This window comes from Anolis sagrei, chromosome 2 (genome assembly GCF_037176765.1).
Source record: "Anolis sagrei isolate rAnoSag1 chromosome 2, rAnoSag1.mat, whole genome shotgun sequence".
NCBI classification, from domain to species: domain Eukaryota; kingdom Metazoa; phylum Chordata; class Lepidosauria; order Squamata; family Dactyloidae; genus Anolis; species Anolis sagrei.
Genome location: NC_090022.1, coordinates 268334178 through 268348139, shown reverse-complemented (window position 1 = coordinate 268348139; position 13962 = coordinate 268334178). Strand labels below are relative to the sequence as shown.

Here is a 13962-nt window from a genome sequence, read left to right as displayed (position 1 = left end):
CCACTCTGGAAATGCTGAGTAATTCTCTTATAATTTTTCATAGTGTGGGGTTTCTTGGACATAAACTAGTGCCTAACGGAATGGCTAGAACCACCTATTTCCCAGGTGCCATGAGTTCCGGGCCATTCCTTTAAAAAGTATTGTTGAAAAGAATAAGGACTATGCAAACACAGTACTCAGTGGACTTCATCTGTTAAGTGGAAGACCTGGAAATTTTACCACTGTAACAGCTAGATCTTCACTACTTCAAAGAACAACACAGCTCCTAGTCTGAGCCCCACCGTGACATCTGACAGGCTGCAGTCCCAATGATGCTCATGCAGAGATCTCCAAACAAGTTTTAATTTCATCTGGGTTATAAATACTATGAAATACTTTCTTTGGGAAACATTCACGTTTGGTTAGTACACTGTTTGTGTCCAAACAAGCACTCTTGGCTTAGTACTATTCTGAAATAAATGTGAGATTTTAGAATGCCTACTTACTGAAAAATAAGTAACACCAAGCCTAAAAGACACACTGTAAAAGTGGAATGCTATCTGTAACATACTTAGGTTCTGCCTAACAAAAAGCAACAGATCCCATCTGGTCTTTGAAGCTGAACAGGGCCAGCTCTGCATAGTGGTTGGATGAGAGACCACCAACTAATACCAGGTGTTGTAGGCTGTGTTTCAAAGGAAGGAACATTAAATCACTAGTGACATGAGTTTGAAGCCAGCCCAGGTTGGATTGAGTTCCCGACCATTAATAGTCCAGCTTGCTGTTGACCTATGCAGCCTGAAAGACAGTTGCATCTGTCAAGTAGGAAATTTAGGTACCGCTTTATACGGGGAGGCTAATTTAACTAATTTATGACACCATAAAACCTTCCAGCAGTGTGCGTAAGAATGAGGAAGTACTCCATGTGACCGGAATTAAGCATACCCTCATGAAGCCAGAAAAGTGGAATGTTAAATTGCTTCTGTGTCTGTCTATATAAGTTGTATGTCTAAATGGCATTGAATGTTTGCCATGTATTGGTGCATTGTAATCTGCCCTGAGTCCTCTGCGGGGTGAGAAGGGCAGAACATAAATACTATAATTAATTAATTAATTAATTAATGATAGGTCAACAGACAACTTAAGGGTACATGCATTTACAACAAACAAAGCTTTGGAAGGCAAAGCATGACAATCTTTTTAATGTTTTTTTGGAAGTAATGGCAACAGCTGTCAGAAAGTTTTAAAAGCCAGCTGTTTCCTTTTTTAACTGTACTGACAGGGCAAACCCGACATACCATGTAAAATCCAGCGGTGATTATTTACAATACTCATGTATTTAGTGTACTTTGCGATATGATTAATCATGTTAAGCTAATTTGATTTTAAATATGGAAGTGATTTGTAGTTGTTTTTTTCTTTTCGTTTTCTGTTTGCCCCATGATGTTTATCCTGGCATTGCGAGAGGGGCATATTTCTAAGCAGCCCTTTGTTTTGTGCACGTGTCAGTTTGTTTAGGCAACCGTCACAATCCTGCTTTCAGTCTCAATATGGTTTGAGGGCATACAAAATAGAGCAGGGCAAGAACTTTTTTTATTGTTCATTTGTAGGCTGTCTTTTCAGTTTTAGTTGAGCCGTCTGTTGGCGAGGGTTCAGCGTCCTCCTGGCAGCCTGATGATGATATCATCCGGAGGAGTCTCACATGCTCAGACTGGCCCCATTTCAGTGGCAGGAAGCAAGGTTCTCCTGAAATTGAAGATCTCTGTTCATTTCCTTTCTGAAACCTCTCAGAATTGGGTGCGGGGAGGCAGCTAATTAACTCCCATTTGCAAAGGGCAGCTCTTCTGCAAGGCCTCAGATAGGCAGGGCTACATTGGATTCCATTCTGTCATCCATGTATGTTTAATGTTCAAGCAGAACCCAGAAGAGCATTAGTGGGAGAGTGCAAACTGAGGTCATGAGTAGACTGCGGGTGCCCAGACCTACAGCCTCCAGCAACTATATCCATCATCCATTCCTGCGAAGCTTTAAGCAGCTTGTCTGTACTATATGTTTGAAATCATAAAGGAAGCAGGATTCTATATCTGGCTTTTGAAAAATATCTGCCCTCCTGTCTCATTCTCATCAGACAGGTTGGTGCTATACAGTGCTTACTCTCAAAATATATATGATAGAATTAGTTACGGAGCTCACAGGCAATTGCTAAGGCTCATCCTGTCTGATTTCAATATCTGTGTTTTTGAAGTGTTATTTAACATACGCATGAATCCTCTTTGAAAGGCTGTCCCAGTTTTTGGAGTCATGCTGATGATCTCCAGTTCTGCCTCTCCTTACCACCTAAATTCAAGAAAATTGTTTCATTTCTAAACTGATGTTTTTCAACACTAATAGACTAGATGAGGGTAAACAAATTGAAACTTAATTCAGACAAGACTGAGGTGCTCTTGATCAGTCGAAAGGCTGACCAGGGAGTAGGGATTCCCTCTGTAGTGAATGGGGTACTTTTATAGGTTTGCAGCTTGGATATATTCCAGGATTTAGCACTAAATCTGGATACGCCGGTCTTTGTGGTGGTCAGGGGTACTTTTGCACAGTTAAATCTAATGTGCCAGCTGCACCAATCCTTGGAATGTTTAATTTGTCCTTGGTGACACACCCTTTAATTATATCCCAATTGGATTACTATCATGAATTCTACATGGGTCTATGTTGAAGAGTGTTCATAAGTGTTAACTGGGCCAAAGCAAGCCAGACAAGTTGCTAATTTGCGTTGTTGATGGCTTTCATGGCTGGAATGACTGGGTTGATGTGAGTTTTCCGGGCTGTGTGGCCGTGTTCCAGAAGCATTCTCTCCTGACATTTTGTCTGCATCTATGACAGGCATCCTCAGAGGTTGTGAGGTCTGTATGAAAATGCCAGTAAGATCCTGCAAGGAAGATTCCAGCAATACTTGGAGAGAGAGTTGCCAGATGTACAAGCTGGGTTTAGAAAAGGCAGAGGAACGAGAGACCAAATTGCCAATAACTAACTATAGCTTAGGTCCTGACTGTTTCAAAGACTGTATCTTCCATATGTACCTACCCTGATCCCATTGCCTTCCCGAGCACATTTGGAGGGAACAATGAAGTGGAATGTCTCTAAAGCCATTCCTACACTTTGGAACTTCCTTTCTAGGAAAGTTAGGATTGCTTCTTTCCTGCTGTCTCTTACATGATAGGTTGAAGCCTTTTTATTCCAGGAACCATTTTGAAATTGATTGTTGAAATTGGGTTTTAATTCTGCCATTAGTTTTAAATCCACCTTTTGTATGTTTTTAATGATGTGTGATTTTATTGTAAATTTTGTAAGCTTTTTGCTGCCTTGAGTCACAGTCTGGGAGAAAAAAAATAAAGTGGTGGTGCTGCTTATGGTGGTCATGAGTAGAAAGCAGGCACTCCATTCACAGTAGAGTATAGGCAGCTATGGGCTCCGTATCCTTCTGCTCCTTGCTTTGAATCAGTATGGCAATTTTTGTGGCTTCCCTGCAATTCCCTTCAGTACATATAACCTGTCCAGATTGACTCTGTATGCCTGTTCTTTCTGTTTTCCTTGTTATCTGACTCTTCCTGTTTTCCATGCGTTGAAAGATCTGGTATTCAATGGGGTGGTCCATCTAGTTTGGGCCCACCAACTCTTAAGATGATATCTGCTCACATTGGTCTACTCAACAGATCCTGCTGTTATCCTTCAACAGAACAGTTTCAAACGTGCCATTTGGCAAATGTCAGGAACAGGAATCCAGTTGGTTTGCCACCCACTCCACTGCTCAACTGTTTCCCTTCCTGAGCTGCCTGAATTGGCTCAGAGGTGGCAATGGAACTGTTGTAAGTTGTGAAAGATACCAGGTGCTGTAGGCTACTTTCCAGAGGAAGGAACTGGCAAAACCACCTCTTGAGTATTCCTTGCCTAAGAAAATCCTGTGAAAGTCATTGGGTTGCAATATGCGCACAGGTGATTTGAAGGCACATATATACAAAATGGTTCAGACGTATTTATTGAACCATAAACTGTCAACTTCTGGAGATAAATACAAGCTATAAAGGTCAAAAATGTGAAATACTGACAAGCTATCAAGATGGGCAGTAACTTAAAAAAAATATATTGCCTGCGTTTGTTGGACAAACTATTCAAAGCATTTGCTTAATATGAGTGATTCTACTACAAACCTTTCTATTCAAAGAAGAACCTTAAGCATACCCAATTGACAATGTTAAAAATATTCCTTTTTTGGTGTACAGCTCCCGGAATGGTTCCAAATCAGTTTTCTTAGATATGCCAACTGGTCAGATATGTCCAATCTTTTTTCTTTCCTTTTTCTATTGAATGACCAACCATATCATGTTGAATTGAATGTGGCTTGCAATGTAGCCTGAAAAGATAGTCTAGGAAACATAAGTCAAGCGAAGGTACCTGTGTGTTTATTTCTAACTATGCTAATTGCTATTGTAACAAATCTGGACTATTGGAATTGTACAGTGTAGACACTCTTACTCTTTAATGTAGTAAGTAGAGAAGGTGGCGGTGGTTGTAACTTTTCCAGAAGCTCTGCGATTTACCGTATTTTCCGGCATAAAGACGACTGGGCATATAAGACAACTCCCAACTTTTCCAGTTAAAATATAGAGTTTGGGATATACTCGCCGTATAAGACTACCCTTCTTCCAACGCACACCAAATATTTTTTTAATCTGATTTTATTTCAATATGGTAATTTTCCTGTTATTCTACCTCCTTCTCTACCTCTCAGATCTCGCACATGCGCACCTGAGCCGCTTCACTGCAGTCCTCAGCAAGATCTGAGAGGCAGAGAAGGAGGAACAATAATAGGATACAAGGGCGGCCAGACGGGTGAAAGAAGCATGTTTTTCTGGGCACAGCACCTCTCTATCTCTTTTTTTCCATACCCTTGGCATCCTGGATGCCTGCAACCGGCTCTGTCCTTCACTTACACATTTCCGGTGAGGCGCCCCCTCACCTCATCATTGGGACCCTGTTAAGTTGTTAAGTCACTTATTTCCACAAATCCTGGTGAGTGGATTTTCTTCTACCATACTTGTACAGCGCCACCCTTGCTACTTTCATATGGTCACCACATACGGCGGGGATGCAACCACGGCCATTTTTGAGCTCCCCCCACCATATGCGGCAATCGCAGATTCTCTAATCCAGCTCAGAGGATTCAGCACCCACCCTATAAGACGACACCCAGCGTATAAGATGAGCCCCGACTTTTGAGAAGATAGAATCATAGAATCAAAGAGTTGGAAGAGACCTCATGAGCCATCCAGTCCAACCCCCTGCCAAGAAGCAGGAATATTGCATTCAAATCGCCCCTGACAGATGGCCATCCAGCCTCTGTTTAAAAGCTTTTCCTGGGTTAAAAAGTAGTCTTATATGCCAGAAAATACAGTATTTGATATTGCCACTGTGTTTTGTTTAATACTCTATAATTTTATGATTTCATTGTACCTTCCTGATAGTTTTATAATTTTTACTCTTTTCTGCTTATTTATAACTTTTAATTGCACAGAGCTATTGCTTAATAGCTGGTTGCTTGTTTGTTTTGGTTTTTTCTTATTGGTTTAAAAAAAATAAATTTACTTTTTAAATCATACAGCTAACAATACATCATAGTACAAATTTTGACATTCTATGAATCAATGCAGTTGACTATTTACAGTTTTTGTAACCAATCTACAGATTTAGTTTGTACTTCCCTTTACAATATAGAACATTAGCTTACCCTTGAATCCCCTCACCCCCACCTCACCCCTCTTCCAAGCCCCCAACTGGTAAGTCCACCATATTTCCAGATCCCACCATGTTTTGTCTTTCCAAAAATTTGAGATCGTGGCGTGTATGGCAGATATCATAAATTTAGCATTTCTATCAATTCATTGTTCCTCTCCCTTACCTCTAGTTGATTTCTTGTTAACTACATGGACACTAACATATGTTGATGCTCAGAAATACTGCTGAGCTCTTCAACAAACCTGGTATCTCTGACCTCACAGAAACACATAGCCTCTAGTAACCCTAGATAATCATCCTTTGCCCTCCTCTCCAGGTCAGTCCAATTAATCTCTGTCAATTAATCTCAACAGTATTTCAACAGAGGAGTAGTGGCTCCCAAACTTTTTTTGAACTGCCACCCCTTTTGATGTTGGGCAACAACCCTAGCATCTCCCTGATGCGTATCGGGCAACAAAAATCCGGGTGGGATTTTTTGAGGGAGGAGGACCAGCAGAGGTGCGACTGGGGCACCTCAAGCAGATAAGGCTCTGCTGCATGTGAGCAGGACAGTAGGATCTCCTGGTGATGCAAGATTGAAGAAGGATGTTTGCCCCACCTTCCCTTCCCTCCTCCCCATCCATCTAGAAACTCATACCTTGTATATAGAATATAAAGGTCACACCATATTTCTTCTTTTCAGTTAAAAAGTAGTACAAGATCCTACTGGCTCATAAAATGTGACCGTGTGAAGTCACTTTTGCAGAATGCCTAACTTGATAAGCTTTATTAATAGGTGTTTGCTTCTTTTTTTCTTGCTTTCTTTTCTTTCTTTCTTTCTTTTTTTTTTTTTTTTTTTTTTTTGGTTGTTTATGTGTTGGTTCTACCTTTTCCCCAATTTGGCACCCAGGGTGACATCCAACATTACTAGTTCACCACCAAACAATAAAGGTATTAAAAACTTATTAAACTAAAGAAAGCCCAGCACAGAAATGAAAGTGCATTTTTATTTATTTCAAAAAATGTGAGCCCCAGTTTTCAAATGTACAATTTACAACATTAAAACAAAACAATCCAATTATAGTAAAAAAAAAAAAAATCAAAAACAAATGAACAACAAAAATCAATGAAATATTAAATGAAACTTGTTTTATATTTAATAGTTCAGAATGTCTACTGATAATGGAAAGCAAGAATCTCGTAACCAGAAGGCAAAAAACTAGAGGTTTCATCTAATTCTTATAGCTTTAGTGAAAAGTATTAATCCCACAGGATTTAAGGAAAACCACATTCAGTTGCATGTTATGATGTGGGAAAGTGTTGGATTTCTCAATGGGGGAAAAGACCCTGGTTTACAATTCTTAAGCCTGTTATTAGTGTGAAAAGTGAAGGGAAGGAGTATCCTTTTCAGAAAATGGAGAACGTTCTTCCAGTACGTGAACTTCACCTACTAATAAAGCCTGAGTTGATATGTTGATCCGTTCCAGGCTTTCCTGGCACTTAAAAGCCAAGGCAAGATAGCTAAGGTTCCCACCCATGTTGATAATCTCCATGCCACTGAGAACTCAGGTAATTGGAGTTAGTACAAACATGGTAAAGATATGAAATAAAAGAAAGAATTATCTTCAGACTGATATAGTTTTTAGAACAATCCAAACTTATGCATATATGTTGATTATAAGGTCTATCATCTGAAAGAGTTTATACTTTATGCCAAGAGATGAGTTTTTACTGCATACTTGAACACACAATGCGATTAAGAAGGAAGTTATGGACATTCCTTTTGGATAAAAGGATAAAGGCATTTGTTCAATCTCTGATACAACTAGTTTCTTGTTGCTCTCAGAGATTCTTTGGAGTGACTTTTATCTCTTAAATTGTATTGGTAGGTATTTTCTAATCCCAACAAGATCCCAAGTACACTGAAAGATGCCACAAAATGACTCAAGGAGAGCTAAAGTGTCCTTTACTACCGCATAAGTATTAATACCCATAAATGTGGGCTAACTTTGTGGGTCTATCATCCTGCTTCATGTAGGTATATTTTGTAATATCCATCTAGACATGTCTCAAAATTGTACTAAAATATATACATAAAGGTAAAGGTTTCCCCTTAACATTTAGCCTAGTCAAGTCCGACTCTGTGGAGTAGGGCTCATCTCCATTTCTAAGGTGAATAGCCAGCTTTGTCTATAGACATCTCCTGAGTCATGTGGCCGGCATAACTGCATGAAGCACTGTTACCTTCCTGCCGAAGCGATACCTATTTGTCTACTCTGTACAGCTCTGTACTTTCCCATTCCTTGGCCCTATTGTTTACAGTCTGGCCATGTTTAAAGTAGCTATCGCCACTGTCAGATGTGCACTGTTTTATTTTGAGTTTATGTTGTTGTTTATTTGTTTTATTCAATTGTATTTTATATTGTGTTATGACATGTCTTGTTTTAGGCACCTGTTGCCTTGTGTAAGGTGCCCCGAGTCCCTTCAGGAACATGGTGGTATGATACAAAATAAAGATATTATTATTATTACTACTGCTATTGACATTTCATGTTTTCAAACTGCTAGATTGGCAAAATATATGGATAGAACTTGAGCAAAACAGTAAAATAGTCAACATGTTTTGCTGGAAGCTTTGATCAGCAGAATAAGATAGATTGAGAACATAGAAATGCTGGACCACTCTAACAACTACCATGTGAGACGACACAGAGAAACCATTGAATTCCACAAGCATGTGGACAATTTCAACAGAAAGGAGGAGACCATGAAAATGAACAAAATCTGGCCACTAGTATTTTTAAAAATCTCTTAAAATCAGGACAGTAAATAAAGAGCAACACTCAAAAAACAGGAGAAATCAAGGCAGGAAACAATCAGGGCCAGTTCCCAAAAGGATTCCTCCAGGCAGGAAGCAACCAGGTTTTGAACTTGCAAGGCCATTAAATGCTAACCAAGGTGGCCAATTACAACATTCACACTTGCCTCAAACAGACAAGAGTTCTTTCTCCCACCCTGGACATAATTCCACAGATATATAAACTCCACTTGCCCAGTTTCAACAGAATTCACAACCTCAGGGGATGCCTGCCATAGATGTGGGCAAAATATCAGGAGAGAATGCTACTGGAACATGGCCATACAGCCTGGAAACAAACAGCAACCCAGAATAAGATTTTTTTAAAAAAAAACAACATATATGCCAATTTATAATACATAAGTCAGAAGCATATGAAAAATAAAAACAAAAGCAATTGGAATACAAGATAGAACATGAAGCCATACAGTTAAAATGAACATAAAATATGACAGCAGTATAAGAGCTCACCACGCCTCTGTATTGAATAGAGACTGAGGATACATTTGTTTATTATTCAGTATTTCCAGGAAGACAAGCTCTCCTAATAATTGTTGCTACTAGCCTATGGCATCACAAAAATGTTTTGTCATCTGAGTTATTTATCTACTGAATCACACTGATTATATTTTGGAATTGACTGTGTATTATTCAGTAATACATCCTGCATCAGAATTATCTCGGGGCTAAAGAACTAAAAACAAACTCTCTCTCTCTCTCTCTCTCTCTTTAAAAAATCAATCTTTAACACTGGTATTTTGGATACTGGCGTGCATATGATGGTTGCTGCGTAGTATCATAGCTATCCTTTAAAAATGTTAAAACTTAAATGTGGAAAACATCTATAACCAGCCATTATTTGAACTGATCTTTGTCCCCCCCTCCCCTAACAGGATGTCCCATGTGCTCCATTTTGAGGACAAAACCAGAAAAGTAAAAGATGCAAGTGTGCAAGACGAAGACACTTTTGAAATTTATGATCCCCGGAACCCAGTGAACAAGAGAAGACGGGAGGAAAGCAAAAAGATTCTGAGAGAGAAAAAGGCAAGGAGATGAAATGAATGTAAAGCAAGCCAGAGCCAGCTTGGAAAATGCACAAATGTTCTGGCTCTGGAGGAGCTGGTGTCCCAAAATATATCACTTACAAGGTGTGAAAAGGAATCTGGTGTCTGATTTGGACACAGCATTATCTCCTTTGTTTTGTGAATTCTGATGTAAAATAAGTATGTGTTCTTAGAAAAGCTTTCTGTAACCATTTTAAGCTATTCCTGTGAATAAATGGCACATTTTATATCCTCTATTTCCTTTTATGTATTTGAATCGTTAAAAGTACAGGGTTCTGTATTTAATATTTTCGGAATACTGAGAAGTATCTTTTCTGCAAATGGAATAAAAGGGTTTGCCAGAAGTGGAAGGTGATAATGTTGTTAGCAAATTCATATTGTGAATGCTGATGGGAATGGAACCAAAATGAGGCCACGGAGAAACAAGGAGGAGACACAGGCATGCTCAGGGCCACAGATAATTTTTTCAAAGCACAGCAAGTGTTTCAAAAAAAGGAAACTCTAATAGGGCAAAAAAGAAAAACCCACTATCTTAAAGACCTCAGTGCCTGTCTCATCTTAGAAGCTAAGCCGAGCCAGCCCTGGTTATTTCTTGGATGTGAAACTGCTAAAAAATACCAGTTGCTGTAGACCTGTGGTTCCCAACCTGTGGTCCACAAGAACTAAAATATGGTCCATGTCCTCACCATTACTACAGCATTGCAACGAGGGTGACTGGTCTTGTAAAACCATCTTATGGAGCTGAGGCTTACTAAATATGGTTTTCTGTGGGCAAGCAAATGGTGATTACTGGATGGCATATGTTCTGTATCAGAAACTAGAGCTGATGTGATCTATCCAATGCAATTTTCTGAATCGGCACCCCAAATAACTAAATCTAAAATTGACCAAAAACTGATTCATAACCCTTTTGGTACTAATGCTGGAGAGTGGTCCCTGGTCAAAAAAAGGTTGGGAATTTATTTATTTATTTATTTATTTATTTCATTCACTTATACCCCGCCCTTCTCACCCCGGGGGGGACTCAGGGCGGCTTACAGGGGAGGGCACAATTAGATGCCCGAACACACAACAAGTAATACAAAAAATAACAATTCAACACTTAAATTAAAACATCAATACATAGTAAAATCCTAAAAACCTAAAAACAATCTCATGTCAGGGTCCATATATCAGAGTCCGTAAGTCAGTTCTGCTCCATTTGTCTTTGTCCATTTCCAGGTCCTTGAGTTAATTGTCAGGGTGACCAAAAGCTTGGTCCCACATCCAGGTCTTTAGTCTTTTCCTAAATGCTAGGAGGGAGGTCGCCGATCTAATTTCCCCGGGGAGTGAGTTCCACAGGCGGGGGGCCGCCACTGAGAAGGCCCTGCTTCTCGTCCCCGCCAGCCTCGCTTGAGAGACTGGCGGGGTCGAGAGCAGGGCCTCCCCAGAAGATCTTAAACTTCGAGGTGGGACGTAGAGGGAGATCCGTTCGGACAAATACACTGGGCCGGAGCCGTATAGGGTTTTATAGGTCAAGACCAGCACTTTAAATTCTGCTCGGAATTGGATTGGCAGCCAGTGGAGCTGACGCAACAGGGGGGTGGTGTGCTCCCTGTACGTCGCTCCGGTGAGCAACCTGGCTGCTTCTCGCTGGACTAGTTGCAGTTTCCAAGCAGTCTTTAAAGGCAACCCCACGTAGAGTGCGTTGCAGTAATCCAGCCGGGATGTGACAAGAGCGTGGACCACCGTGGCCAGATCCGACTTCCCAAGGTACGGGCGCAGCTGGCGCACAAGTTTTAATTGTGCGAAAGCTCTCCCGGCCACCGCTGAGACCTGGGGTTCCAAGCTCAGCGGTGAGTCCAGGATCACTCCCAAGCTGCGAACCTGCGTCTTCAGGGGGAGTGTAACCCCGTCTAACACAGGCTGTAACCCTATACCCTGTTCGGCCTTCCGACTGACCAGTAGGACCTCTGTCTTGTCTGGATTCAATTTCAATTTGTTAGCTCTCATCCAGTCCGATACAGCGGCTAAACACCGGTTCAAGGTCTGGACAGCCTCCTTGGTGACAGGTGAGAAGGAGTGACAGATTTGGACGTCATCTGCATAGAGATAGCATCTTAGTCCGAAACTCCGAATGATCTCTCCCAGCGGCTTCATGTAGATGTTAAATAACATCGGGGACAAGATTGAACCCTGTGGGACTCCACACAACAACGGTTGTGGGGCCGAACAGGTGTCACCCAATAACACCTTCTGGGTCCGTCCCTCAAGGAAGGATCGGAGCCACCGCAAAGCAGTGCCTCCGAGCCCCATGTCCATGAGGCGGCCCAGAAGGATACCGTGATCGACGGTATCGAAGGCCGCTGAGAGGTCCAGCAGAACCAACAGGGACACACTCCCCCTGTCTAGTTCCCTGCGCAGATCATCTACCAAGGCGACCAAAGCTGTCTCAGTTCCATGTCCCGGCCTAAAGCCAGACTGTGCCGGATCAAGATAATCAGTGTCTACCAGAAACCCCTGGAGTTGTGTTGCCACCACACGTTCCATGACTTTGCCCAAGTAGGGGAGATTGGAAACTGGCCGATAGTTGTCAAATTGAGTGGGATCCAGTGATGGTTTCTTCAACAGCGGTTTTATAATAGCTTGCTTTAAGCTCGCTGTAAACTCTCCTTTTTGTAAGGAGGTGTTAACCATCACCTTCACCCACCCTGCCCAACCCCCTCTGGCTTCCTTGATCAGCCAGGAAGGACAGGGGTCTAGGATGCATGTGGTGGGTCGCACCTCTCCAAGGATCCTGTCCACATCCTCAAGCTGAACCAATTGAAATGAATCCAACAAAACTGGACAAGCAGATGCTCTCGCTACATCCCCAGAGACTGCCGTTAACATGACGTCGAAGCCAGACCGAATCCGCTCAATTTTATCCGCGAAGGATCGAGCAAATGCTTCACAGCGAGCCACCGAGTTATCCGGGGCCTCGCTTTTCGGCGGGTTTAACAGGCCCCTGACAACTCGGAAAAGCTCAGCTGGACGATTCTTCGCTGATGCAATATTGGCTGTGATGAATGTTTTCTGAGCTGCCTCTATTGCCACACCGTAGGACCTTAAAAAGGCATTCAAGTGTGTTTGAGCTAGATTGGTGGGATTCTGGCGCCACACGCACTCTAGCCTCCTCTTCTTTCGCTTCATTGCTGCCAGCTCCTCAGTAAACCAAGAAGCTGGTTTAGCTCGGTTACTCGAGAGGGGGCGTTCCGGAGCGATGGTGTCAATTGCCCTGGTCAACTCCCTATTCCAGCCAGAGACCAGAGCATCGACAGTATCGCTAGCCAAGAAGGTGGAAAAATCCCCAAGAGCCATCAGGAAACCATTTGGATCCATCAGTCTCCTGGGGCGGACCATTCTAATGGGTCCACCACCCCTGCGAAGGTTAGAAGGCACAGTTAGTCTAAAACTGATCAGGTGGTGATCGGACCATGGCAAAGGGGCGATGGTCGGCTCCTCCATTCCGTCACCCTCATCCCATCCTTGGGTAAAGACCAAATCCAAGGTGTGTCCGGCACTATGGGTGGGACCAGATATTAATTGGGACAGGCCCATGGTTGCCATGGAGGCCATAAAGTCCTGAGCCGCTCCGGAGAGAGAGGCCTCGGCATGGATGTTGAAATCTCCCAGGACCAAAAGCCGTTGGGAGTTCAGCACCATGTCCGAGACCACTCCCGCTAGCTCAGGTAGAGAGACTGTAGTGCAGCGGGGTGGTCGGTACACTACTAGAATCCCTATCCTGTCCCGGTCACCTATCCTAAAGCCGGCACATTCAAAGGAAGATGATTGTGGGATGGGACACCTGATCAGTGGAATAAAGTCCTTATAGACCACTGCGACTCCGCCTCCCCGCCCTCCAAGCCTTGGTTGGTGCTGCACGGTATAGCCTGGTGGACAGAGTTGGGAGAGATTAACCCCTCCCCCCTCGTCCAACCAGGTTTCCGTTATACAAGCCAGGTCGGCTTGTTCTTCTAGGATTAGGTCTTGAATGATGGCAGTTTTACCGTTTACCGACCTGGCATTAAACAGCACCACCTTTAGCTTGGAGGGGCCACCGTCTTGGCACCTCAGCTGTATTTTGTCGGGAGTAGATTTTGAAATTGCCAATCTATTTTTGTTACTTTCGGGCCGAATAGTAGTGTCTATTTGGGAACCACTGCTCTAGACTATATTTCAGAAGAAAGAACTGGTGAAACCACCCCTGAGCTGTATTAGAGTTCTCGTTCATTTTAATGCAACCTTGTGTAGTGAAATTTTCTAATGAATTGT

General features: G+C 42.3%; 1 protein-coding gene across 1 annotated transcript in view; it reads left to right on the top strand.

Moving 5' to 3' along the window:
- CWC27 (CWC27 spliceosome associated cyclophilin) overlaps positions 1–9905 on the top strand; it is a 122645-nt gene extending 112740 nt beyond the window's left edge. The window contains exon 14 of the mRNA XM_060761551.2: positions 9499–9905. Coding sequence (XP_060617534.2) covers positions 9499–9661 — 163 coding nt within the window. The 3' untranslated portion in view covers positions 9662–9905. The remainder of the gene's footprint in view (positions 1–9498) is intronic.
- Positions 9906–13962: the final 4057 nt, after the last annotated feature.